Raw genomic sequence first — 26446 nt, forward strand, 5'->3', positions numbered from 1 at the left:
CGAGCAGATACTGCCTTTAAGTACTGCAATGGGCATGGTTTCTTTCATAACTAAATGTACTTGAATTAAGTCACTGACCTGAGATGAATTGCTCTGGATTTACACTTGTAAATCTAGAATGTCAGGATGACATTCCCTTTCCTTATGTTTGTGACCTTACTGTTCTGTTGTGCCAGTTACTGTCACCTTATCAATTCAACATTTTATGACTTTATGGGAAAATCAGATGGAGAAAATAAGCCAGAGGCTCCTGTTTAAATATAAATAACTTTGAGGATTAGAAAAAGTGACAGGAAAACTGATTGTACATAAAAAGGAATTAATGTACAAGTGTGTTAAGTATTTCAAAGTTTTCCCTGTATGGAAGCCACCTTTCAGAAGAGCGTGCGTACCTCTGAACAAAGAAAAATGAGCCCATAGAACAGCCTGCACTTCTGAGACCAGTGAGAGAAAATTGGCTTTTCCTGAAATTCGCTTTCTGCTCGAAGTATGCATTGCAATATATTCAGTAGTACTGAAGGGAAGATATAGCTGTCAGAATGACATGTTGGAAGGACTTCCCTGAAGAAACTGTGGCTCCCACAGGCTTTGCAAGTATCTTGTAACGGCATTCTCTTACAGAAAAGCAAAAACAAATCTGTAGTAATCTTATTCTCCAGAACAAAGGCGCAGAGTTGTGTGTTAGATTTGGAGCAGAACGCCTAAATCTGAAGAGCTGACCTATAGCTCCAATTATATTACATGAGATTGGCCATTCAACTTGGTTAAAACAGCAGAAAAGATCAGACTCGTGAACTGGGTGTCTAGGCCTATTCCCACAAGAAGGAAAACATTCTTCTGGACTTGCAAGAAAGTAGGGTGTTATGGTATACAGAACATTGGTATCACTTTATGTGTTTCATGAAACAGCTAATCGTATAGCTCAGGAGCAGGTTCTGCTGTTTGATGAACTAAGTGGTTGATCTTGGAACAGAAAATTCTCTTTGTTTTCCGGCACTTAAAGAAATGAAGTAACGCTTGCAGTCCCTGAGATTAAAAGTGATTTCCTAAGTTGTCACGAGGGAAGACTTTTTTTTTTTTTTTTTTAACACGAATATTGAGGAGAGTACATGTGAAGGGAGGAAATCCTTTGTAGGACAGAAGAAATATTAAGATCCAGGAGCCTACATCACACTGTGGCACTTTGATCTTCAATAAATACAGTGAGGAGTTGTGAGATACTTGGGAAGAAAGTGGGGGGGGAGGGACCAAAACAGTGAAAATGTAATTAATGGGCTATTAACAGGTGATGTTGTTTACCTTGACTTGTACAAAAGCTTTGCTAGTCTCCTGCAGTATCCCTGTATCCCAGGTAGTGAGATATGGGCTAGGGAAGCGGGTGAGGAGGTGGGTGGGAGTTTGGCTTTACTGCTGGTTCCAAGGGCTGTGCTCGGTGGCAGAAAGTTCAACAGGCAGCTTATGATGAGTGATGCCACTCGGGGGTCAGTGCTGATGCCAGTACTGTTTAATGGCTATGTTGATGACCTGGGTTATGGAACAGAGTGCACTTTCAGCAGGTTTGCTAACGACCAAACTGGGAGCAGTCATTGATGATCTGCAGTTCAGAGGGACCTCAACAGGTTGGAGAAATGGGACCATTATAAATCTTGTGAAGTCTTGACAAAAGCAAATGCCAAATCCTGTATCTGGGATAGAGAATTCTGTGCAACAGGAACAATAGGCTATGTTCTAACTGCATGGAAGAAAGCAGCTGTGTAGAAAAGGTGAATAACCATCTGAATTTCAGTCAGCAGTGTGCCTTTGCAGCAAGGAGGGACAATTTCATGGTGATCTGCCTTAGCAAGAATGCACTCAGCAGGATGAGGGAATGGATTCCTCTCCTCTAGTCAGTACTTGTGAGATCACATCTGGAGTACTGTGCCCAGGTTTGGGCTTCAGGTAGAGCAAGTCTGGCGGACCAAGGTGGTAAAAGTACTGGAAAACATGGCATATGAGGAGAGTCTGAGAGAACAGGGTTTGTTCAGCCCTAAGGGGAGAGAGGGAGGAAATACTGTTCTATTTCTACCAGACTAGAAGTTTATAGAGAAGACTCTTCTTGGAGAGCCACAGCGGTAGTGTGAGAATCAACAGGCACAAGATTAAATATGGAATTGTGTGACTTACACTTCAGGGTGGTAAAACACTGGAACTGTTTGCTGACAAAGTTGTTGTTGAATGTTCTTTCTTTGGGATATTGAAAAGTAAACTGGAGAAGTTCCTAAGCAATCTGACCTCATTGGCCTTGCTTTGAGTTGGAGGAGAGAGAAACTACATGACCTCTACAGGTTCCTTTCAATTATTCTTTGTTTCTAGGCATTTGCGGTGAGAAGGCCTACGTGTTCTCTGTTCCCTATGGAAGTATGAAGTTACGGTTTCTGATCAGCATTGCTCACTGCTGCCACTTCAACTTCAATGCAACATGCAGGCATTGGAGATTATGTTTTATCCATATTTTACTGTTGTTATATTGCATTCAGAAGGATGATTCTAAAAGACCAAATATAAATGATCAAAAGTGTGAAAAACTAGGGTTTATAAAAATTTCATCTTTCTTTCTTTCTCACCTTCCAAATAAGTCAGGAGGTAAGTGATTATGTGCTACTTGCGTGCCCCTCTAGCTGTCACCTGTAGAGCTCTGTAGGATGCAAGTGCTGCAGTTTGAGGAAGAATGAGTGACCCTTAACGTAGAACTTAAGAGGCATTCCAGGTCTGGAGATGAAAGGATGAAGAACAAATCCTCTGTATTATTGAAGCGTGTGAAAGGCATGAAAGAGCTAGAGGTAAATCAATAGTTTGCATTTACAGCACAGGAGAGAAAAAAAGATAGACTGGGATTTATTTTTCCACCTTATTTGAGAGAGATTTTTTTCCACTTTACAGAGCACAGAACTGAGCTTTCTGTAGAGTTGTATGCCTTTGGCACCCTGGAAAGTGTCCCCCAAAAAAATAACTCTTCTCTGTGTTGTCTCCCAAATACATAATTTAGTAATTAAATGCTTTATCGGGACTACAGCTGACAATTCACAATAAAGCTGCAGAGACACAAACTAAAATATTGAGGTTCAGTGCTTGCCTCAGATGGAGATTAATATTCACTTGAATTATGAGTGAAGGAAATCTGTATCAATTTTAATCAAGGTTTCTCAGTGGGAGTGGAGGGGACAGCCTACCCATTTTTAGCTGTTTCATCAGCCTTATTAATTTAACTTTTCTCTCTCAAACTCCTTAGCAATACCCATTAAATACCATTTGGTGCACTTACTGCTCTAGGATGTCCCTTCTTCATGTCTAGAGAGGTGTTCGGGTGGCACCTGTTTCTGGTCTACCTTAGCACTGTGTGGTGATGTGCTGCATTACCTTCTTATATAATGATAGATTGATTTCAAAACCAAGTTAAATTCCTCCTCTTAGTTTCTATAAGGACCCTTCAAGAATGGGAAATGCCAGGTCATTTAAGATCAAATACTCTATACAGGCTCAAAAATGTAGCATTAAAGCATAATTTAAAATGTGTAAGAAAAGGCAATAATTTTCTCTGTGGAGGATATTATGGATGTTGTTTGTAATATTCATAGAAACTTGTTGCTTCTTCACCTGAAGCCACCTAATACTTTCAGAATGAAGTGCAGGGAAATCGCTGCCCTCAGCAGATCAGCGCAGTCAGCCCACAGCCTTTTCTTTATCCTTGCTCCATGCACCTGAAGGCCACGGATGCAGGGCCTCTCAGGTGATGATGTAGTTCAGATTGTAACTGCTGAACTTCTTGGGGAAACTTAGTGGTGGAAAAACTTCTAGAGAGTGGCTGAATATCGAAGTCATGAAAGTTCTTGGTTGCCTCTGCCAGAGGGAAGAAGCCAAAATGCCTCACACAATCCGTGTTTGGTGGTGATGTGTATGTCCTGGCAATGGGAATATCGCAGTCACCCAGTACTGCTGAGGCTGTGGAGCTGCGTGCCTGTATCACCCTGCTCCTCGGGGTAAGTGGTGCAGCTCCAGGTGCAGCTTTGCCACTGAATCCTGTGGCAGGAGCCATTGCTGCGTGTAGCTGTAAGGTGGAGGCCGCTCACGTGTGGTGTAAAAACTGTGATGCTGAGGCACTTTCTAGTGAAATGATAAGAAAGGACTAGAGTGGGTGGCTTTTGTGGCTAAACTTCATCTTTTCCCTTGAAAGAAGAGTAAGTAGGCATGGGAGATTAGATGTCTCCCTTGAGTGATACTGTGTTTGTAATTGGGATAGCAGAGGATGCCAGGAAAGAAGTGATACCAAAAGACAAAGCAAACTGGCTGAGAGGAACAAAGTCCCAGGTCAAGGTGACCAAGTTATTCAGAACCACTCTGCTTTTTCTCTCTTCTGCTGACTTTCTTCAGATACAGTTGTTCTTGAATGATCACAATCAGTATATCAAAATAAACGCTTTATAGAGTAAGGTAAAAGGAGTTCCTGGCAAGACTGTAAATCCTCTCATGGAACAAATGATAACTCAGCTCAAGAGCCCTTTTGTCCTGGGAGTGTGGGAAGGATATAAATTCTCTGAAAGTATCTGTCAGTCGGAATTGCTCTGCATTCATCATGCCAGCCCTCTGCATCATTCATGAATGTCATAAGAGACTAAAGAATTGGCACTTCATGGTGAGAATGATTAAACAACCATTACACTTGTCTTTTACTCTGGTATGATACCTTCTAGCAGATTGCTTATATAACATTCATGTATGTCCACCTTTCCTAATGGTGACTGTCCTTTCATGGTGGCAAGAAGAGGAGGCAATAGCAAGAAAAGCTGCGCACTGTTTACAGAATAGTTTGTATGCTGTAATACTAGCTCTGGGTACTTCTTATTTTTACACTCCCACTATGTGACCTTGGGGAAGGTTAGAGAGCCTTGGGAAGGGGGAGCTTCTATAAATGCATTTCTTCTCATCACTGGACTTCCAGTAGTTGTGAGGGACAAGATCATATTTGAGGTGAGGTCTAAAAGCTCAGAACTCTGTGTTTCTTTCCTTGGCAGAGCAAACCAGCCCCATTTAGTGCAAGACGACTAGGCTGTGTCTACAATAGCAAGCAGCAGGAGAGTGAGTTTTCAGAATGAAATCTAGTACCAAGGACTTGAGATCCATACTATAGGCATTTTTCTTCTGAAGTTTTACTTTGGACTAACTTAGTCTGGTCCTAGAGACCAATTGCTTGTTAACAGCTGGATTACATCCTCCAGTTCAGTTTTATTTGAAAAGAACCAAGCTTGTGTATTCCTAAGACTACTTCGATCTGAACCAAAACATGCCAAGTGCATGCTGATGAAATGCTAATGGACAGCAAAAGGTTTGATCTCTGAAAACACGCTTCCTATTCCCAACTCTGCTGCTGATTTGGCATGTGAGATCTGGCAAAACTCATCAGGGGTTCTGATGAATATTAATAGCCAATATTACTGGCCTGACTCTTTTTAGCATTCAAGCCTGAAAATTTGGGTTTGATCTCCTGCAGTGAAGACCTAAACTGTATTTTCTCTTTTCATACCTATGGCTAAGGAAATGTGAACAGGTATGTAAGGAAGAATGAAGGATTAACTACATTTGAAACAAACAAAACCTTGTAGTTTGCAAGCTGCCCCTGCAAGATGTTATGCTACTTAAACTTGAAGTGACTAAATGAAATGGAGAACAGTGGTTGTCTTTGTGGTTTTGTTTGATTTTGTTGTTGTGGGTTTTTTTTTTTTTCCTGATAATTTTAGTGGAATAAACCGTAGCTTAAGGATCGAGACCAGAAAGAGATTCTTTACAGGAGTTGAATTGGCTGAGATCAATAGTTGCTTTTTGGCCACTATCAATCCTGAGCCATGTCTAGGCCATTTTGTTACCATTTAGATTCTGTAAAACTGTTGCGAACTAACATCCCTATTCTTCCTCCAAGCCCCAAATGAGCTGTGAATTCTGCTGTGCTTCTCGTTGCTGACAGTAGTCTCTGTATTCAGCTCCTCTGGCATGCTGCCTTCTGGGCTTCTCCAAGGATATCCTCTCTGTGTGGTCTTTTATCAGGAAATACCAAAAATAAGAAATTGCATCCAGGTTCCAGCTCCTCTTTGGCAACAGAATGCAGCTAAGGAATACTTCATCTACCTTTACTGAATTTAGTCACGGTTGTACCTAATGATGTCTCTTTCCAGGCGATGGCTAACTTCAACCTCAGAAAAATGTCCTACAAGGGTCACAGTAGCTAGGCACAGTTTTCTGGGCACTTCTACCTGGCAAATTTCTTCTTTCAGTTGTAGTGTTAGTAGTTTCTTTTGATCTCTTCTTTTGCTGCATAGTGGGTTTATGCTTTTTGTCCTCCTGTAATGAAAATTCTGTATTTGATACAAGGAGTGTGGTGATTTTGTAGGATGTTTTTTCATATTCTGCAATGCCTTTAAAAAAAAAAAAAAAAAAAAAAAAAGACGACCTGGAAGAATTGTCCTTGTGGACCTTTTCTAGATTGACATCTGTCATCTGACTGCCTAAAGCTGTGGGAGCTGAATTTGATGACACAACTGGTCTCTAGTGAAAGAGATGACTTAAGAGCTGAGGGTGGTGGTATGATAAAAGTCTGCAAGGCAAGGTTGATGCTGAGATGACAGATATATACACAGATTACTGTGTATTCCAGTACAAGAACTAGGGAACATTTAATCTATTTAGTAAGAGCAAGTATGAAAAAGATGATTCTTCTTCACTCAGGCTGGAAGGGACCTCAGGAATTCTCTAGTCCAAACCTCTGCTCAGAGCAGGGTCAGTTGTGAGGTCAGATCGGGTTTCTTGGAGTTTTCGAGATCTGACTACATAAAACCTACACACAGAGAGACTCCGGAATGTCCTTGGGCAACCTGTTTGACTGCATGTCTGTCCTTGTGAGGAGAAAGTTTTTTTTCTTCTCTCGAGTCAGATTCTCTCACTTCAAACTATGCTTATTGCATTCTGTTCTCTAGCTGTGCACTGCTGTGAAGAGCCTGCCTTGCTCTTCTCAATAACCTCCTTGGCCGGTGCTGTGGGACTGCTGTTAGGTCCCCACGAACTTGTGTCATCTTCAAGCTGAACAATCCTAAATCCTTTGGCCTTTCCTCCCAGCCAGATGCTTTTGTGGCCCTTCACCAAGATTACTTCAGTTTCAGTCCAAAACTAGATGTGTTATTCTAGATGCGGGTCTAACAAGCACTGAGTGAAGGAGGATAATCACTTCATCTGTTAATGAGCTGTGGTCCTGTTCGTAGGGTACAGGATGCTGTAGGCTGCCGTTGATGGGGCTCGCAGCTGGCTGGTGTTTAGCTTGCTACATCAGTGGCAGATCTGTGTGAGTTCTTGCTAAAGGTTTGTAAGTAATTATTGTGAATGCAAAGCTAAATGTATTCGAGGAGAGGCTGGTTAAGTACATGCAAATAAGGTCTCTTTAGGATTACTGTATAAACAAACCAGGCTGTGTTAATTGCTGAAAAGACTCACAGTCTAGGTGTGTACTTTAAGTAAATACGCTTGCTCTACTCTTGGTGTTCCCTGGGTGTCCGCTTAGGATCAGTGCTGAAGACGTGACAGTAAACTAGCCAGATCCTTGTCTGACCAGTTATGCTGTTATAATGTGAATGGAGATACTACTGAAATGTTTTCCTAGTTGCAATCTATCACCTTTAAATTGCTATGCCTATGGTCATATTGAGTCTATTTTAGCCAGCAGCTAATTCCTAAAGTCCTTTCGAGTTGATAAACATCCCCAACATTCCCCACAGCAAACAGATTTGGAAAAAACCTTGATCTTCCCAGTATTCCAGATTTAGGGAAATCTGTAGTTCAAGCATAAGATATTCTGGGCCTTCTAGTAGTTGTAGGAACACTCCCTTGCTCTCCCCCTTTTCCTCTTCCAATCTTTTTAATTCAGTGTAACTAATAAGAAGTAGCGTGCTGTCTGATCCAATTGTTGGCTGATGCACACATAATGGGAGGAAAGTGACTTTTATTAATTTGTTGTCATTAAAAAAGACAAACACAGAAAAGCAGGCATGATCTGAATTGCTGCTTCTGCTTTCTGTAAGTCTTGCAGATTTTATAACTCCTCCTCCTTTCTGTATAGAAGAAACTACTTCATATTTTAAAATGGGAAAGGAATTTCAGTTTCATGTCAAACAGTGTCTGCTTTTTGAGATGTGAGATGGGTATGGTGTTCAAGCTGGGTCTCGGAGGGTTTGTCAAGAGCAAGCATCCTGAAAGGAAAAAAAGCTAGTTCATGAAAACTCCTTCTAAGCACGGAAGCTTACTTTTTTTTGCAGGATTAGACTGGCAGCTTTGCATTTTTCAGGGCTTTAAGTTTCCTTCATTCTTAGGCAATTTTTATCTCTTGATAAAAAAAAGGATGTTTCAGCAGTCATGTCCTAAGAAGTATCAGGCCTATCTTTGTTTTCTTCTAGGAAGGATCTTATGATGAAATGGTCAAGTGAGCCAGATGATGATCCTCTCTAACCTTCTTCAACCTCACCTCTTTTTTGTTTTGTTTTCTTAATAACGTATGTGCTCATAGTAATAGAGTTTTAATCGTGGTGCATACAAAATGCAGCAACTGGGTCACAGGGATGTGCATGTGCCAGAGAGGGTCTTTAGGAGAAGGAGAAGTAAGACTTTTTGTTCTGATTAATGATGCTGGGTTTTGACTAGGCTTATGTTTCTTGAGTGACAGTAACTCAAAGGTGTCCCTGGGATATCTTGATATTACAGATCATTCTATATACTCTAAGTACATTGACGTATATGTTTGAAAGCAGGGGGGTGTTGGTCTAGGTTGTTTTTTGTCTCTTGAGCTCTGATTCACTCTTTTGTCTAAGAACATTTTATTTGGTGTGACATAAAGTGAGATAGGAAGAGGAGTGAAAAAGTACCCATTAGGATAACAGTATAGCTGAAGTTTAAGATTGAGGGCAACTGGATGACAGTTTATAACTAGAGAAGGATGAATAGCTGCTGTCAAGACTGATGCCTTGGTAAATATGGAAGGGCAGAAGGAATGGGGCTGGCACATTACTTGGTGCTAGTGCTGTTAATTTCTTTCTTTTAATCCTAAACCTATTTATGTGTCTTAAATTCAGTCCAATCGCTTCTCTCTGGATCACTTTTTGGTTTTGTTTTTTCCCTCCATTCTTAATTTGTTTGATAATGGTAGCTGGAAATGTTATCATACATCTAATGTAACAACAAGGCATAGAAGCTGTATGCAGTGCGTTTAAGCGGACAACGCCCATAGGAGTAATTTTAAAAATAAATAATTGTAGAAGCTGGAAATGGGAAACACCCGTTTAGGTCATGTCTAGACAATCCAGATGTTCAAGCACACCTAGACTTGACCCATTTCAAGTGATTTCAAGTAATGAAGAGTCTGGTATCATCCATGCTATTTGGGAGTATATTGTAAAATTAGGTAAAAACTTCACCTGTTTTCACCACTCTTGTTGTTCTTGATGTATATGGATACTGTTGCATTTCTTTGACTGTCCTCAAAATATTCTTTTGTCACTCTTTCAGTCTTCTTACTAGTAAGAAATTAGTTTAGAGGAAATTTGCACAGCATGTGTGGTCTATTTGATGTGGCCAGAAGGAGTTAAGTTGGAAAAACAGCTGTCAGAAGTTTCATTTTTTACTCAGCCAATGCTTGGTCTTTTGACAGTGTACATGTATCAACTGATGTTTTATTGTCTGTGTTGCGATGTGATAAACTTTTGGGAAGCAATAAACAGTCAGAAGTCATTCGTAAGTTCTGGTGCTCCTTTCTGGTTTCTGCAATCTGTGGTGTTTGCTTTAACTCCGGTTTAGAACTGGTATTCAAAGCATGGCTCATTTTTCCTCAAGAGTGTAGCGAGCATGAATAAATAAGATGTTGAACTGTCTGACTGGTTAAGTCCTGAAAAGCTATGCTGCTGTTGTTTCCCTGACTGCAAACTGAGTGGTCAAATATGTGGTTTACCTTAAGTTGTGAACATATGGGAGAGGAGACCTTAATTTTGGGGGCAGCGATCAGACTAATTTGACCAGGTTTCAGGTAAAACTTCCAATCTATTTTATCAGCGTTTTCTGTTAAAACAGAAATTGGTCTCAGCACCTCTTCCTTGTTGCCTTACTCATCCCCAGTTGCTAGGGTAGAGTAGCTCTTTATATACCGTGGTTTAGGGAACTGCTTTTTCATTACGTGACCGAATAATGATGCTTCCAGCTGCAGCAAACGTCATCTCCTTACTGAGTTCCTGCAGATGTACACCTGATCTCTTCTCACTTGCTTTCATGCCAGTATTCTAACCTTCATTCCTTTACTAGTGCCTTTTCTAGCGATGGAATTAGTAAATGAACTGCTTAGTCCAGGTACGATGAAGTAAGGATCACCATTACTTATTTTTTCTTATTTCTGTAAGTTTGTCACAACTTCCAGCTTTTCTTATTGAGACTTTGTGGGAATTTTTGAATGTCTGCATAAACTGCCAGGTCTCCGTTATTGACTTACCCACTTTAAAGGGCTGCTAATTACAGTTGCTACCAAGGTTTCCTTCCTGATGTGAATTGGGTCATGCTTTGCTCATGTAACCTGTGGTCATTTACAATGTTTTACTGATTCCATCCTTTGACAACATTCTTCAAAATAACCTAAGTTTCCATTTTCTGCCAAGAAAGAAGAGCAAAATGCCATCATCACAATTTTCCCTGTAGTTGAATTGATAGCTTCTTGTTAGAAAGCAGAAGGTTATGATTATTAATAAACATGGTAGGACCTTTACACCAGCATGTGAAATACCCCAAGAGACTCATCAGAGCTACTGGACTAAGCAGAAAATACAGGAAAGCCATAAAATAGGCACAACATGGGAGGTGGGGAGAAAGTCCAAGAAAAGCAAGCAATGTGTAAGAAAAATGCAGTGGTGTTTTTGGGTTTTTTCTTTGTATACATACAACTCCTTGACTTTAAAAAATTGTGTGTCTTTCATTCCTCCCCTGAGGAATGTAGAAAAGAAGGTTGCAGCCTCTTTACAAGAAATGTTAAGAGGTAAACCAGTATATATAAGAATTCTCTGTAAGAGAGTAACAACATAATAACTGAGGGATAGGCATATGCCTTGTCTTGGGCATTATTTTAGGCAGGAAGATGTTATCATTAAGTTTACATGCCTCATGCTTTTAGTGAATTACCACCACAACCAGGATATTTGTTTGTGTAGGCTGTGGGTGGTGGGGGGCTGCAGGGCACCCAGTGTGGGGGGAAGCTGTGAACCGCCCAGCACGGTCACAGCCAGCTCTGGCGTGGGTGAAGACAACCCACCCCATGCCAGAACTTCAGCCTGCCCAGCACTTGGTGCTGCTGCTTGGACACATTTGAGAAAAGGCAATAGCTACGGGGTGCAGGATGCACAGGAGGTGGCCTGGGAGAGCTCGTGGGAGGATGCACGAAGGCAGGAGGCATGTGAGTGGGCACCATAGAAGAACAGGAGGGGAAATGGAAGAAGGATCAGGGAGAGGCTTGTGGAAGGGGACATGCAAAAGGACACATCTGCAGCATGTCCCCTTCTGGAAGGAGGCACTCCATGCTGGATGAGGCCTGCCTCTGAGGGGATTGCAGCCCAAAGCAGGGATGCTCCCAAAGGGGCTGAGCCTGTTGGTGACCTGTGCCAGAGCAGAGATACCCCTGAGGGAATGGGGGACCCATGCAGCAGGAGGAACACCTCTGAGGGGACTGGGGCCCATGGGAGACCCATGCAGGAGTAGGAATGTTCCTGAGGGGCTGCAGCTCATGGATAACCCATGCTGGAGCACAGAAAGCAAGAAGGAATCAAGGAATGGTGGAAAGAAATCTCCATGTGCTGGCCCTGGCCTCCTGCACTGCCTGTTGTCTTACTGTAGCCAGAGGGAGGGGAAGCAGAGCTGCTGGGCTGCAGCTGAGCTTGGGGAAGGGGGAGGAAAGGAACTTTCCTGAAGTGTTTAATTGTTTGTTGTCTTTGGTTCCCAATGCCTGAATCAGTAATTAAAAGTTTATGTTAATCCTCAGTAAAGCCAATTAAGTGAGATTACCCCAGCTGAGATTGTTTTGCCTGCGACAGTGTTGTCACGAAGGGATGCGGGACCCTGGCCATAAATTTTGGTGTTAACTCAAGTAATTATTGTCGCTTTTAAATTGGCCTGGGTTCCTCATAATTTTAATCTTTTAGGTACTGTTTAGATGTCTAAAACTGAACTGTAGCATTATTAGTATGTTAAACTCATATCCCAGTGCACAGTTGCTGCAGTTAACCCTTCAGTGTATAAACACCTTCAGAATACCTGCCAAATGTTGAGTTTTCCTGGCCACAGGGAAGCGAGTTTGTCTGCTGTGCCGTAGCTGAGGCAAAATGGGCTGTTGATGGCTTAGTAGATGCAAATAGAGAATTTGCAATAGAATAGTTAATGTGGGGAGATTCACAGGATCCCTGGCACAAAAGAAATTACATCTTGTGCAGATGTGACAGGCTTGTTTTCTACTGCTTTACAGGATTAGTTTTAGGCTGAATGTAACTGCTGCAGTTGTACTGTGTTGATTGAAGGATACCCTTCTGTAAGATAGCTTTTTGAAGTCTGGGTGATGGTGAGGAAACAGTGATAACTGATCTAAAATTATAGGTGGTGGTGCCAACTTCAACTAAATGTTTCTTAGCACAACTCACTAGGAGGCTTTATTTGTTGTGGTTTATAATGTTGCTTGTAACTTTTCTGTTAGGAATTTTCCATGAGGAGTGTTTGCCTCAAACTATTTTGTTCTGACTGAAACTGAATATTCTAACAGCTCTGTCCATGAATATAGCTAGAAAATATGTAATTTGCCTACGCGAGATACTCAGACTTTAAATAGCAGCATTGTCATGTGTGTTGCAACATATCCATCTCTCTGATGTTTAAATCTCTAAACACCAATGTTACTAGTGACAGTTACATCATTTCTGGCTGAAGTCAGCTGCCACTCTGCCTAGCTATAGGTTTATCAGCTTTGTGTATGCTAAACACGTAATGGCATCTAGTAGCTTCAATCTGTAGGGAGTGTTCCCTCACCATATATTTCTTCACTTCTCTGAGCTCCCAACGCTGCCCAGATTCTGTGCCCAGTATCCCAGCAGAGCAGCTGAATGTATTCTGTTCCCAGTTGTTCCCAGATGTTGGTAGAGCAAACATGGCCCAGGGCACTGTAAGATGTGGGATTTCTCACAGCTGACTGGGGAAATAACTTTGTGTGCACATATCTTTGATTTTTTCTTTTTTTCTTTTTTTTTTTTTTTTTGCACACTATAGATTGAAGGTAGTGTTGTAGAGTTGAAATGGTGAAACATTGTAAAAATAAATATAATGGAATCAATCAGTCCCTCAGACTTTTTGATTTTCAGGGCACAGTTGATGTATTTATTAAATGAGGTACATAACTAAGCCTTGAACAATGAGGAAAAATTAAATATCAAGTTGCTGCTCATTAACAGTGTATTACCCATTGCCTGTCTTGAATTGAAAGTGTCTTGGAAAAAACATGTGCTCTTGTGTAATAAAGAGGTCTGTAACAAAGCTTAGGTGCAACGAGAAGATCTCAAGCTGAACAGACTTTCATCAGCATTTTTTTTAACCAAGTTCTTCCCTTTAATTAGTCCACAGATCTCGACAACACCACAAAGAAAGCACAGTTATCGATTTAAGATCGGAAGGGAGGTAAACTAGTCCAGCTAGCTCTCACCCCAGCTTAAACCAAGGGCAACCAGATAGCGTTGTACAGGTCTTGTCAAGTTCTGGCGAAGCTGAAATCTTTCCTGAAGTCCAGGGTTGTAATCCTACTGTTTGTCATCTTCAGTTCTCTTGGGGTTTCAGACTCTCTAAATTCATGGTTGCTGCAGTCAAATAGAAGAGTTTAAGTCATGTGCTTGTGTTGTGGTTTAGGGGGTTTGTTTCTTGGTTTGGTTGGGGTTTTTTAATGTGATTGCAGTGTGGTAGTAACTCTTGTTATCCTTCCTCTTCCACTTTTACTTGATGTTGGCACCTTGTGTTTTCAGACTGGAGTGACGAGTTCATAATTTTGGGGAAAAAAGTGGTACTGGCACAATGTTAATATGCCATCTCTTTCAAAACAAGGCAACGAGTATCCTGTATATCCTCAAAAAGGTGGGGAAGGGAAGGGACATCGATGTACCCAACAAATTGTTGTGTATTCAGTTACACACAGGCAAAGCCAGTGACCCATCTGTTATTATGCAGATAATTCTGATGTGGACAATAAGGAAACAACTGCTGGCCACCAGGCTTCTGCTGACAGGTTAGTTTGGGCAGTGGTGCCCTGGTTGTTTCATCTGAATGATCTTTGTGCACAAACCCAAAGTATTGAACATCTTCAAGTTAGGCCTAGAGGCAAAGTCTGTGTTGCGTGAGGAGAAAATGAGCTCTGTTAAGCAATTAAGTCCCACAACAGGCCTGTGAAGACATAATTGGTTCTAATTGGTGCTCATAGGAGCACTGACATGCTCTACCTGCAGCCAAATGGCTCTTAGAGAGGCAAAGAAATCATCTGTCTTTATAAATAGTGAAGAACTCTCATCCTGATAACCAGTCCAAAGAAAAGGACAGGTTATCCTAATTATTTTGGAAAGTGGGTTTTGATCTATGAAGCCATCAACAATGAGTAAACTCATCTTGTTTTGCTCAACACATTGGTATACCTTGTGTTGGTCTGTAATGCAAATGCACACAACTTTTAGAACGAGCTGATAGACTGAAGGGTGATATTTGTAATTTATTTTATAGAGATCTTTTGATGTGCCTGTGCATGGGGGTAGACATAGATAATTCACTACCCAGTCATCTCCAACTGTCTTCCTAACCAAGAGGTTACAGATGTGGTTGGGGATGCATTTAAACAAACAGACAAACAAAATCCCTTTCTGCACGTTTCAGAATAGTCACGCACCCTGCGTCTTGATTTAAAAGCTGGATGAGGGGAGAGAGAGACTTCAGTCTCCAAAATTAATTTTTCTGAAACTGAAATTATAGATGTGCACACTTCCAGAATGCCAATGTGTTCTTTTGTCAATTCAGAATTACGAGTGAAATTTTCTATCTAACCCTGATTTCAGACACGTTCATTTGAATTTACTGAGGCATGTCCTGGTGGGCATGTGCAGATCTGGAAGGCAGGAAACGTGGGTTCATTGTTGCTGTCACTGAGTCAGCTGTTCACAAATCATTGCCTTTCTTTGCAGCTGAAGTTTTGGTGTTTGGTAACGTGCTGAGATGTCTAGAGGAAGTCCTTCAAGCAAGGGTGGAGTGTATCAATTATTTCCTAATGTACAGTATTTATTTGGAATTCAGGTTATAAAGAGCTTTAGCGGAGCTGCAGCTTTGTAGGCGAGTGTAGAAGTTACCCGTGTTTGATCCCACCTGTTTCTGTCCCTAACCACATTTACTCTGTTCAGGGTTCCTTGATACATGTTACTGGTTGGTATACGGTTGTAGTTTCACTCAGATTAGATAATGTACCCAGTAATTGCCTATACTTTCTACAGATATTTCATCCCTGATGCGGTAATGGGAGCTGGGTTTTTTTGCTTACTATTTTGTAGCTTGAGACCTGTTGCAACAGTGCTCAGAAAATGAGGCGCAGAAAGCGACTGAAGCATCAAGAAGTGGTGCTCCTGGCCTGCCTGTAGGTTTGGGTCTTGGACAACAATTTTAGCCATATTTTCCAAGAAGCTCAGGGGCTGATTTTATAACTGCTGAGTTACAAAATCTGTTTCTAACTCTGAGTGTTGAGTACAAGTCAGAATGTGAACTCCAAACACTTTGGCTTCTCAACTTCATCTGCAACAACAATTCCTCACTTGCGTGTCTGCCTTGCTCAGCTCAGATGGCCCTCGTGAATGTGGGAGGACAGGGTTCAGCTTTGGAGAGGTTTGGTGTTGTCCTTAAAAATGAGGTCAAGGAACAAATTTCCAGGCTTGCTGTAAAGACAAATGGTGCTGGAAATATATGGACTAGATAGCCAGAAGTCTTAGGAAGTATTGAGAAAAGGATAGTCTCTCGCTGTGTGTGAGTACCCTTCAGCTGAAGACAAGTCCAGCCTCAAGGAGAGCTGCCAATTATTCCTTTTGAATCCCCATATAAGATTGAATCCCATGCTTCTGAAATAGGTGTGCGTGTTGTTTTTTGTCTGAACAGCAGTGTCCTATCTGGCATTGTCTAGGCTATTTGGACGAAAGAAATCGTTCATTCTTGGTTAGCTCTTCACTTACCTTTATTTTTCACTTTATCTTTGTCTGTTTAGGAAGTAATAAAATGTACTGCATCGGGTTGTATATAGAAGAAATTTCTTGGGTGATTTATATCTTAAGAGGAAACTTGCTTGTTTGTTTGTAGCCCCCCTGCTGTGATGTGTGTAGGAAGATGAGGATGTTCTGAGTAACATACATGCCCATTTAGATTACTCTATCTAGAAGTGTTTGTGAGTCTTGAGTCCATACTCGTCTGAAGGATGAACTTCCCATAAGTAGGAAATTACGTTGTTTGTTACAGAGTCTAATGGTGCAAGGCTAATGGTGAAGGAACAGATATGTTTTGTCTGATAAAAAGCTGTTTCGCCTTCATATCTCCTTCCATCAGAAAAAGTGTTGAGCATTCCAGAGCTGTTGCTCTACAAAGGAAAATGTACAATTTTTTTAGAAGGAAGAATACATGTGAGAAGCTGGAGAGGGCAATCTAAAACACCATTTCATGTGTGTCTTGTAATACAGATGGAATAAATTCCAGCATCAAAGACAGCTCACAATGTCATTTGTCACCAAACAGGAGGATTTGAGTACATGATGTCCTGTTCTGTTGCCTGGTTGAGTCTGGAAATACATATTTCCATAATCTACTCCATTGTTTTTTGGAGCCTTCTCTCTAGGCTACCAGTAGCCTGACCAGCAGGAGGCAATTTCACCCATTTAACTAATGAAAGCATCTGCTTGCTTAAATTCTTCCTCTCATATATCATACTGTTATTACCAAAATTGGCAAATAAATAAATCAAATGGGTAACTAATACTTTTTTCTATGTTTTTTTTTGTTTTGTAGCTGGTGCCACATATATATTTGGGAAGAGTGGAGGTCTCATCCTGTACACCTGGCCAGCTAATGACAGACCGAGCACGAGGACGGACCGTCTCGCTGTGGGCTTCAGCACGACGGTGAAGGATGGCATTCTTGTTCGGATTGACAGCGCCCCCGGCCTTGGTGATTTTCTGCAGCTGCACATAGTGAGTATTGATGCATCCGTGTTGATGTCAGACCTGGATTTCTGTTTGCTTTTGAAGAAAAGTCTTAGTCTACAACAGCATGTGTCATACTCTGCAATTTCTGTGTCTTCGGCGCTCATCAAGTTCACCTGCCTTAGGTAGTTCTTTAGGGTTTTGTAGAATTATTGAATGGGATACACAGGGAACCAAGTCGGTGCCAGAAGAAAAGCAGGGGGGAAACAAACCAAAAAAAAAAAAAAATTCTTATGAGATTCAATAACAGTAGGATTTATTAAAAATTGTAGAAATATTTTGCACCAGTGTTAATCTGCTATTGCGTATGAACAGTCCTGAATACAGCTGAATTTATGGTGGAGAGTATTACTATTCTCAGAAGGCAAAGAATGATGGAGTGGTGGAGGGGTTATTTTTTTCTTCGCTGAGAAAGTTAAGTAAGAACTGTACAGATCCTCAAGCTGATATAACTGGCGCTTGCTTTAGCAGGATAGTTCAAAAAAATAAGAATTTGGTGGCGTTAGCGCAAGGTGGCTTTGCAAGATGAAAATAGACTTTTTTGTGAGAGCAAATATAAGGAAACTTGAGTGAAGGTGGCTTTAGGGAGAGTCAAATTGCTCGAGAAAATTAGAACACCAGAGCTGGAAACTTGTGAAATTTTTTATTTTCTGTGATACTTTGGGAGGAGGGGAGGTTGGTTGCTTCGCTTTGCAAAGTAAGTAACCAATAAGTTTACTACAGGTAGAAGCTGGTTGTGTTACTTGATGCTTAGATTATTTCCAGTGTTTTATTCATTGATTCATAGTGGAAAGGGAATGGGCCATTTGCAGGTTTTGAATGAGCTGAGGGATTGTTGATATTTCACAGAAACTTGAAGATATAAGTAAGCAGGGGGGCCTAAACAGACCCAGTTTCAATGACTGAGGGTCTTCACCTGCTGCTGGAGTTTGCCATGTTCAGGATCACGTTGAAGCACTGGCTATGTTGCAGGGTGGTTCTGGAACAAGGGTCAGGGCTAGTACTCATTGCCAGCTTTTCAAGTGGTTTTATTTTAAATTTTGTTGTAAAATTCAGATTTATTTGAATGGGCTAAAATATGGCCTTGGGCTATTGGACTGTCACTAATTCTGGTTTCTCTCTGTTTCTGAAATATCCGAATATTATTGGGGTTTTTTTTGCTGGAATGAAAGCGAGGTCAAATCTTGGCAGGGTTTGCTTTTGGTGTGTGTTTGTTTTGGGTTTGTTTGTTTGTTTTGTTTTTTAAGAAAAACACTTTTTTCTTGCTTTTCTAAAAACAAAATAAAAAGAACCCTAGAAGACTTTTTACATAGTGAACAATGCTAAGCCTAATGGGTTGGAATTCTGTATCTTACATTGAGCAAAAACAGTTGGATGTGTTTGAACAACAGAACGTATGTTCTTCAGATATTATAATACGTGTGTAAAATGCTATCACTTAACTGGAGGACAGTACGCCTTGCCGTGTGAGGAGTGGTGCAGAGATATGAATTTATTCAGTCTTAAGAAAAAAAAGTCTTAAAATGGGATCTTGTTGCTCTTGGCTGCCTAATGGGATGTTAAAGAGAAAATGGAAGTCAGGCTCTTCTTTTTTGGTAGTCAGTGGAAGGAAGAGGGGAAACAGACACAAGTACCAAAAAGGGAATGTTAATCCTGCATTAAGATAGGAACTTGAACAATGAGTCTTTTCAGCATTAATGATGAAGGCACATAGTTTTTTTCTTTATCTTGGTCTTGAATATTATCAACAGTACCCTTAAAAATGTGTCCAGCTGAACTTTTTAATGAGTGACCTTTTTTTAACATTAGAACCAATTTTGCTGGATAGAGTGAAACAAATCAAACAAATTGAACCTGAGGTGTAAGCATTTATTTAACAAACAAAAAAATCATTACTTTTTCTTTTCAGTTAGTTTTGGAAAGGAATGAAAGGTTTTCTGCTTCCTCCCCGTATATTTTGTTCAAGCTACTCTAAATGGCATGGTGCTAGTTTCAGATTATTTCAGATATATGAAACAAAGATATTAATTGTGGTTGATATTAATGCTGAAAGTTCTGTTAACTGCTTCCTGTATCATTTGGCCAATTTTATCCCTGAAGATGTTCAGTAGCAGCAAATATAGAATGAGTTCAGCTTTAATTTCTCCTAGTCTTTTGTGGTCAGGATGGATTAGGAGGATTTCTAGAACCTAAAGGGTGCTGACAGGAAATGCAGAGAGGGACTTTTTACAGGGGCCTGTAATGATAGGACAAGGGGGAATGGCTTTACAATTAAAGAAAGTGGATTTAGATTAGATACCAGGAAAAAGTTCTTCACTATGGAGATGGTGAGGCACTGGCAGAGGATGCTCAGAGCAGCTGTGGGTGCCCCATCCCTGGCAGTGTCCCAGGCCAGGCTGGACGGGGCTTGGAGCAACCTGGTGTGGTGGAAGGTGTCCCTGCCCATGGCAGGGGGGTTGGAACTAGGTGATCTTTAAGGTCCCTTCCAACCCAAACTGTTCTGATTATTCAGGCATTCATGAGGAGCAAAGACATGCTGCTGTGCTCTTCTGGGTGTGGCATTACTGTTGATCATATGTACCACTGACTACCTAAATGTTCAAATAGAGAATGTAGTCTGAGACTCATGCTGCTATACACAATAGAAAAGTTGAAGAGGAACTTTTAAAGTGTTACTGACTCCTTGAATTTTGGTAAGACTTTGTTGTTTATGGTTCGAAATCACAGAAGGGATCTTACACCGGGATTATTTTGGAAAAAGCCAAAATCTGAAATGAAAGTTGCATCTTGAAAGGACACTTCAAATGCAAGACCATACAAGACCTCTTCACCAAATGCATGCAAGCTTTCCATGAGACCAAGGTCTTTTGTAACTGAAAACTACCACGTGCTTCGTGCTGTCATGTTCAAAGACTCTGTCCATCTTCCTTTCTTCAAAACCTTGTCCTTCCATTAGGCCATTTTCAAGTGCTCAGAGAAATATGGCAGCATGGATCAAATTTTAATGGAAATATGGGAGAAATAAATTCCTGAAAGCAGATTAAATTGATAATAACAGTTTTTAAAATGTGAATACTTAAACCATAAAGCACACTGTAGATGAAAGAGAAAATAGGTATTAAAACAGGGAAGACCTATGTTAGTATAAATTATTTAATGTGTTTTTAGCAACTTGAGTGTTTCGAAAGCAACTATATTTATTATTAATAATATTGAAGGTGACAGGGATTTTCCTGGATGAATATTAGGAAGGCCTCTTCTTTTGGGCCCTTTTGGATTTTCCACTCACAAACTTTATTTTGGATGCTATTTATTGGATTCTGACCTCCTCATGTTTCCCTGGGTGTTCTGTTGGTGGTAACGGGTGACAAAAGCCACCTGGTGATCATTATTTTCTAATGTGGATCAGTAAAACTTAATCCAAAAGTTTATCAGGATCTGATGCTGTTTTAAAGATTGTAAAGTGGCTCGTACTCTGCTAAGGAGACTTCTTAATAGTTTGCCTGCTTTTTTTGAATATCATGTATGTTCTGGAGTGTTCATTATATTCTCTTTCTATTTGTAACATTTAAAGTAAAAAAAAAAAAAAACAACAACCCACCTTATTAACAAGTTACATATTTGCTTGTTTAATTTACAGTTGTTCTGTTGGGTTTAATTTTCTAATTCAGTCTTTCAAATATCGTGGAAATTTATTGAATTAAGTGTCTGTTTTATATGACAAAAAATTACAGCCTCCGAAGCTCTTTCTCTCCTGATTTACTATGAAGTATAAACTGGCAGCCCTGGGAAAATGGATGGCGTACCATCCAGATCAATATTGTGTATGAAGCATGAGGTGTTCGTGTGAACAGACTGTAGCACACGGAATGAGAACATTATTATAGCGTCAAATCCCTCCTTATGAGATTTCCCACCACCACCCTGACTGTTCACTGAAAGCACCAAGTCCAAACCCGTACCAGAAAATTGCCTTCCACAATGGATGCTTAAAGGGCTACATATATGGGTTGTGGTTGAATGTTTCTATACATTCATTTACCTTACACTACCACACCTATTTTGTGATTTACAACATGCAAAAATCTTCAAGAGATCAAATGGGGAGAGGAAGCTGCAGGTGATAATGGCTATCATTCTTGTGATGACTGTGGAGAGAGAAATCATCCATCCACATGCACTGCTGGTTTATTCTGCAGTCTTTCATTTTGATGTTTATCGTAAACTGTCATCTCACCTCTGGCTGTTCAAAATGGTGTTGGGAGACTGGTCCAGTTTCTGATTGCTTGTAAAAAGTAAGCTCTAGGTCTGGACAAAAAAGTTAGAGATTTTGGGAGGAGTTTTGCTTAAGAAGACCCAAGTTAATGGGGATCCATCGTTTAGGGCGAGGCTGCAACTCAAGGCTACAGCTTTTGATGTAGAACATTCTGATTCTTAAGCAATAAGTATAAGAGAAAGTAAGTCTTCCCTGCATTGGAGATGACCATTGCTAAATAAGAATGAGTATAAATGGAAGATAACGTATGTGTACTTTCAGCCAAATTTGTTCAGTTAAACTGTGATTAGCCAAAGTCTGTGTTTGGGGTTGTGGTTGTAGACACAATTGTGGCTCTTCTGTGCAAACTCTCCTGGAGAATCTCTCCAAAACTGAAGTGGCATGTCATCTGAGCAGATACAGAAGCTGAAGAAATGGTATCTGGAGAAGCATAACCACAGGAGGTGTATGATGAACCAAGTAACTTAAGGGCTAGACCGGGATAATAATTGGAGGCAAAATATAATAGCAGTTTGTGGTTTATTTTTCTACAACCAAAATCACTTTGATGCCAGGTGTTTCAGCCTTTCTTAGGCCAAATTCAGAGTGGGCATTGAGTTATGTCTTTTATACCCAAGAAAGCAGAAATAAGAGGGTTTCCTTAAGACTAGCCTATTTTATTTTGCAGGCAGCGTATCAACAGAGGCTGTAAACCATGGAAAAAAGTGGGTGATCTGCTTTGGTCACCTATCGTGTGTTTTGCCTTTTATTAGCTGCCTTTACTGACTTTATGGTTACAGTTTTCTCTGTGTGATTCACCATGTTAGGCCTCCTGTTTTATTCTGGTATAGAACTCTTAGTTTGTTTGAGTTTAATTTTTGTGGATACAAATGGTTTCGCTCTACCCTATATTGATCTTGTTTGCATTGATGCGCATTCAGAATAGTGCTCTTATTCTTGCTTTTCCAGGCTTTCAACCAGGAGAGACTATGTCTTTGAGTTTGACACAGTTCTTAGAGTATACCAGGAATGGCTAAGCATCGGTGTCTCATAAGCATTTATTATCAGAGTGTTTAATGTCCATCATGTCTGTTTCAAGAAACTGTAAAGAACTGCGTACATTTCTCCTAATTACATCTATACAAATTTTGAGCCCCTACAGACTGGTATGGAACATATATTCAGTGAAAGATGCTTTATACTGAAATATGCCAGTGGAACCCCCAAAAGTGAAGTGGGGCAGAGGCTTCTGTGTTGAAGCACAATTTTTTTTACTGACTGGCTGGGTATAAGAGACAACAACTTGTGTAACACTTTAGCTGAGGAACTCAACAACTGATGAATATGAGTGGCTAGACTGCCTGCTGGTAAGGGGAGGGAATTAACATGAGCTTTCAAGGAAAGGATGATACTGGCTGGATCCTTAAAAGGTCTAAAAAACCCAGACTTTCTAAAGACGTTTTCCACCAAGGCAAAATCTAGCAACCTACCTGAGGGAGTACTCTGCGAGTCTCCTGTAATTGTTAGCTTATAAAAACTGCCTGACTGTACCTTTCTGTTAGGAACAAGTTTTCTGGTGGAGACTTCTGAATATACTGTCTTTGATAGGTGCAACGTGAGGATTAACAGATGTGTGAAGACTTGAAACCGTAACTGCTAACCTTACAGGCAAGATGGCAAACGAGCTGAATGAGGCAGTGCGAGAACTGTTCTGATTTAGTGTTGGTGTATGAAGATTCAGCAGAGTCTCTCTTTCATTTCTTTACATATATCTTTTATAAACATTTGTAGATGTGGTTTGTCGATTCTTGAAGTTATGACTAAATAGTTATGGATGTCTTTAACCTAACTTGGGTTGCATGTTATTTAAGGTAAATGGTGATTGGCAAGATAGTCCTCATTTAAGAAGTTTTATATATATTTTTATATATACATATATATATGTATACACACACATATACACTTCAGTGCCTTAAAAGTATCCTGCCTCCCCAGCAGAACCTCCACGGTGTGTAATGGAGTAGGTTTCTGCTTAGCTGTGTGGGCCATAGTGCTGGCACCCTGAGGATTGGGGTGGTGGTACTGTTCCCTAGCAGGGACAGGTAAGTTAAGAGACTCTCCAACAAGCATTGAGCTATTGCATTGCAAACAGGTTCTGAGAATCTCACAGAGCACATCAGAAGTGTTTACCTCATTTCTGTAATTATTGATATTAATAAATGTGAGCTGCAAGTCACGTCTTCCTTTTTGCTTAGGATGGCAGTCATTTTCAGCTGAGGCTTGCATCTTAATTGCACTCCATTTCTTTATTTTGCTCTCAGGAAGATGATTTAAGTGCATCTGTGTTAATCAACATTGAAGCAGATTAACAGCATGCATACAGTCATTTACTACTTTTCCTTAGATGGAAAAATAATTTCTTGTTATTGACTGATAAATTTTTAGATTACTTGTACATGCTTGCAACAGGACAGAAAACCGCCCAGAATTTTGGCTTCTCTGGACAAGCAGGGAAATAGCTGAAAAAATGAGATTGATGTGTAATGTAAGTACCAAAAGCTAAGGGAGTAAAAAGAAGACAAATGCATTGCTAGTGTGGGTAACAAAGATATTTCCTTCATAAAAAGCCTATCCAAAGGTGTAACAGGCATTCCCCTGGGAGATGTAAATCCATTTGCTGTCTCTGTGTAACAAGGTGTGGTGCATGCTGAAGGGATGAATTTCTTGATACTTTGTATATATTGCAATTAGCTTTTTTCATGTCTGTCACAAGATGCTTAGTGTGCATGATTTATTACTGAAAATATTTGACTGGGATGGTAAAATTACCCTAAAGGCTAATTTATTTATAAGTCAAAAGACAAACCTCAGTAAATTCAGAAGTCAGTGAGTAGGTTGGGTGTACACCAGAATTTGGAAGGGAACACAACTGGGATAGCTAATCCAAACTGACCAAAGGGGCATTGCGTACCATAAGATGTTGTGCTCGACGATAAAAATGCAGGGAAAGGAAGAGGGAGAGGATATGCTGGTGGTTTGTGGTGTCCTTCCAAGTAACAGATACTTGTGGCGAGGCGCCGCTTACCACTGTAATAACTAAACTGTCTTTATCTCAATCCACAATTTTTTTCTCGCTTTTTGCCCTTCTGATTTCCAACCTGATCTGACTGGGGAGGAGTAAGTGGATGAGCAGCTGGGTGGGTGCTTAGCTCGTGGCCAGGGTCAAGCTGTCACACACAGTCTTTACCTGGAAGAGGCCTCTGTTCCTGACCAAGTACTGGGAAAGCAACCTAAGAGGCTACTGTATGCGGATCCTCCACAGAAACGATGGAGGATAGGATAACTGCTGGCCAGTTATGTCATGTTTATGGAATTTAAAAAAAAAAAACCACACACCAAAACCAACAAAAAAATAACAAACATGGCAAATATTTAAGATTTCAGCACTGTTATTTTGCCTGAAAGGGGCTATATCTGAATGAGCCTCAAATGTGAGTTATGCAAATCAGTGGCTGTTTTGTCAGCTGGTGTAAAATTGCCAAAGATCCCAGTTCTTTAATAAAAAATTGCTGTAGTGGAAGTGTTCTATTTAAACGCTATGAGGATGCTGTCCCAAGATGCCCTCAGTCTTTTCCTGTCCTTTTCTAAACTCTTTGGGTGTACAAAGTCCCATATGTTTGTGCATGCTGTATTTATTGTTCCCTAGAGCGCAGAAGAATTAGAAAAGGAAAACTGGTTTGAAGAAAGAAAATGGACCTTCAGTTTTCAAATAGGCTTTGAACGTGTTATTATTGCTCTGTTTATATTTTGAGAAGGTGGTTAAACCCCCATTTTTTAATATATTGGAACTAGTTCACGTTATGCACAGGAATGGTCCATCTTTTTTTTATCTGCTAGCTCTTGGGAAAGAGTCTCTGTGGTAGGTGATCAGGAGTTGAGACTAAACCTTTGAAGGTTAAGGAGCTTCTCACCCAGCCTTTTTATGGCTGGCACAATTTGCCACTATGCCCCATCAAGTTATCTCAATGACCTTTCGAGCTTCAGTCCCCGCTTTGTTGCCAGCGTCTGTACCACGTGTATGAATGAATGTGCGTAGCTGAATGCAGCGGTGCGGAAAATAGCGTGCTGATGTCCTGTGGCTAAAGATGATGGATTTTAGATCCCTAGCTCCATTCAGGCAGCATGGAAGCTCGGTGCTTTGATACAGGGATTCATTAACTCCTCGCTCAGTGACAGTTTGTGCGTAGAGCCTAGTGCTTTTGCTGTTCTTGTTGAAGGCTGTGAAGCTGATTAGAGAGATGGAAGAAAGGGCTGGTAGGGTAATGTTAGCATGAATGGTGAAATTGCCAGTTGGACCACAAGTCAGCCTGATTAGAGTCACAAATCTGAAAATAATCTTGGGGCTTTGGCTTTGCAGAACCAGCTGAGTTCAGCTGGACATCAGAGAGTGAAAATTAAGAATTGGAGGAGATGGAGGAAGAATCAATGGAAAGCTACATGGGTAATTTTGTGAAACCTGGCTTAAAGATATGGGTAACTAAATATATTACCTTTTGCTGATTTAAAAGAAAGCGCTTTGCTGCATTGTCAAAGAGGCAGACTTCTACTAAGATGATCTTGATTTGCTACAGTGGACAGAATTAACAGCGTTTTTTCAGAATAGACCTGCCCATTTTAGTGTTGTACATTTTGCAGAGTCAGACTCTAACACTTCAGTGTACATGCAGAAATAAAAAATATGCTCCTAATTAGAAGTAAGAATCTTAATGGGCTTGCTTATGAGAGAGATTCATCCTTAAATATATAGCCTCTGTTTAAAATACATTCTGAAGCTTGAAAGTTGTTTGATTTGTCA

At 40.5% G+C, this 26446-nt stretch overlaps 1 protein-coding gene across 40 annotated transcripts in view; it reads left to right on the forward strand.

The window, feature by feature from the left end:
- Positions 1 to 26446, forward strand: part of NRXN3 (neurexin 3) — a 1022019-nt gene that overhangs the window by 744789 nt on the left and 250784 nt on the right. For all 40 annotated transcript variants that reach the window (XR_005105297.1, XR_005105300.1, XM_037394470.1 and 37 more), the window contains one exon: positions 17143 to 17324. Coding sequence is in view for 38 of the 40 variants with exons in the window: in XM_037394470.1 (XP_037250367.1) it covers positions 17143 to 17324 (182 nt within the window). In the remaining 2 variants the exon portion in view is untranslated. The remainder of the gene's footprint in view (positions 1 to 17142; positions 17325 to 26446) is intronic.

This window comes from Falco rusticolus, chromosome 7 (genome assembly GCF_015220075.1).
Source record: "Falco rusticolus isolate bFalRus1 chromosome 7, bFalRus1.pri, whole genome shotgun sequence".
NCBI classification, from domain to species: domain Eukaryota; kingdom Metazoa; phylum Chordata; class Aves; order Falconiformes; family Falconidae; genus Falco; species Falco rusticolus.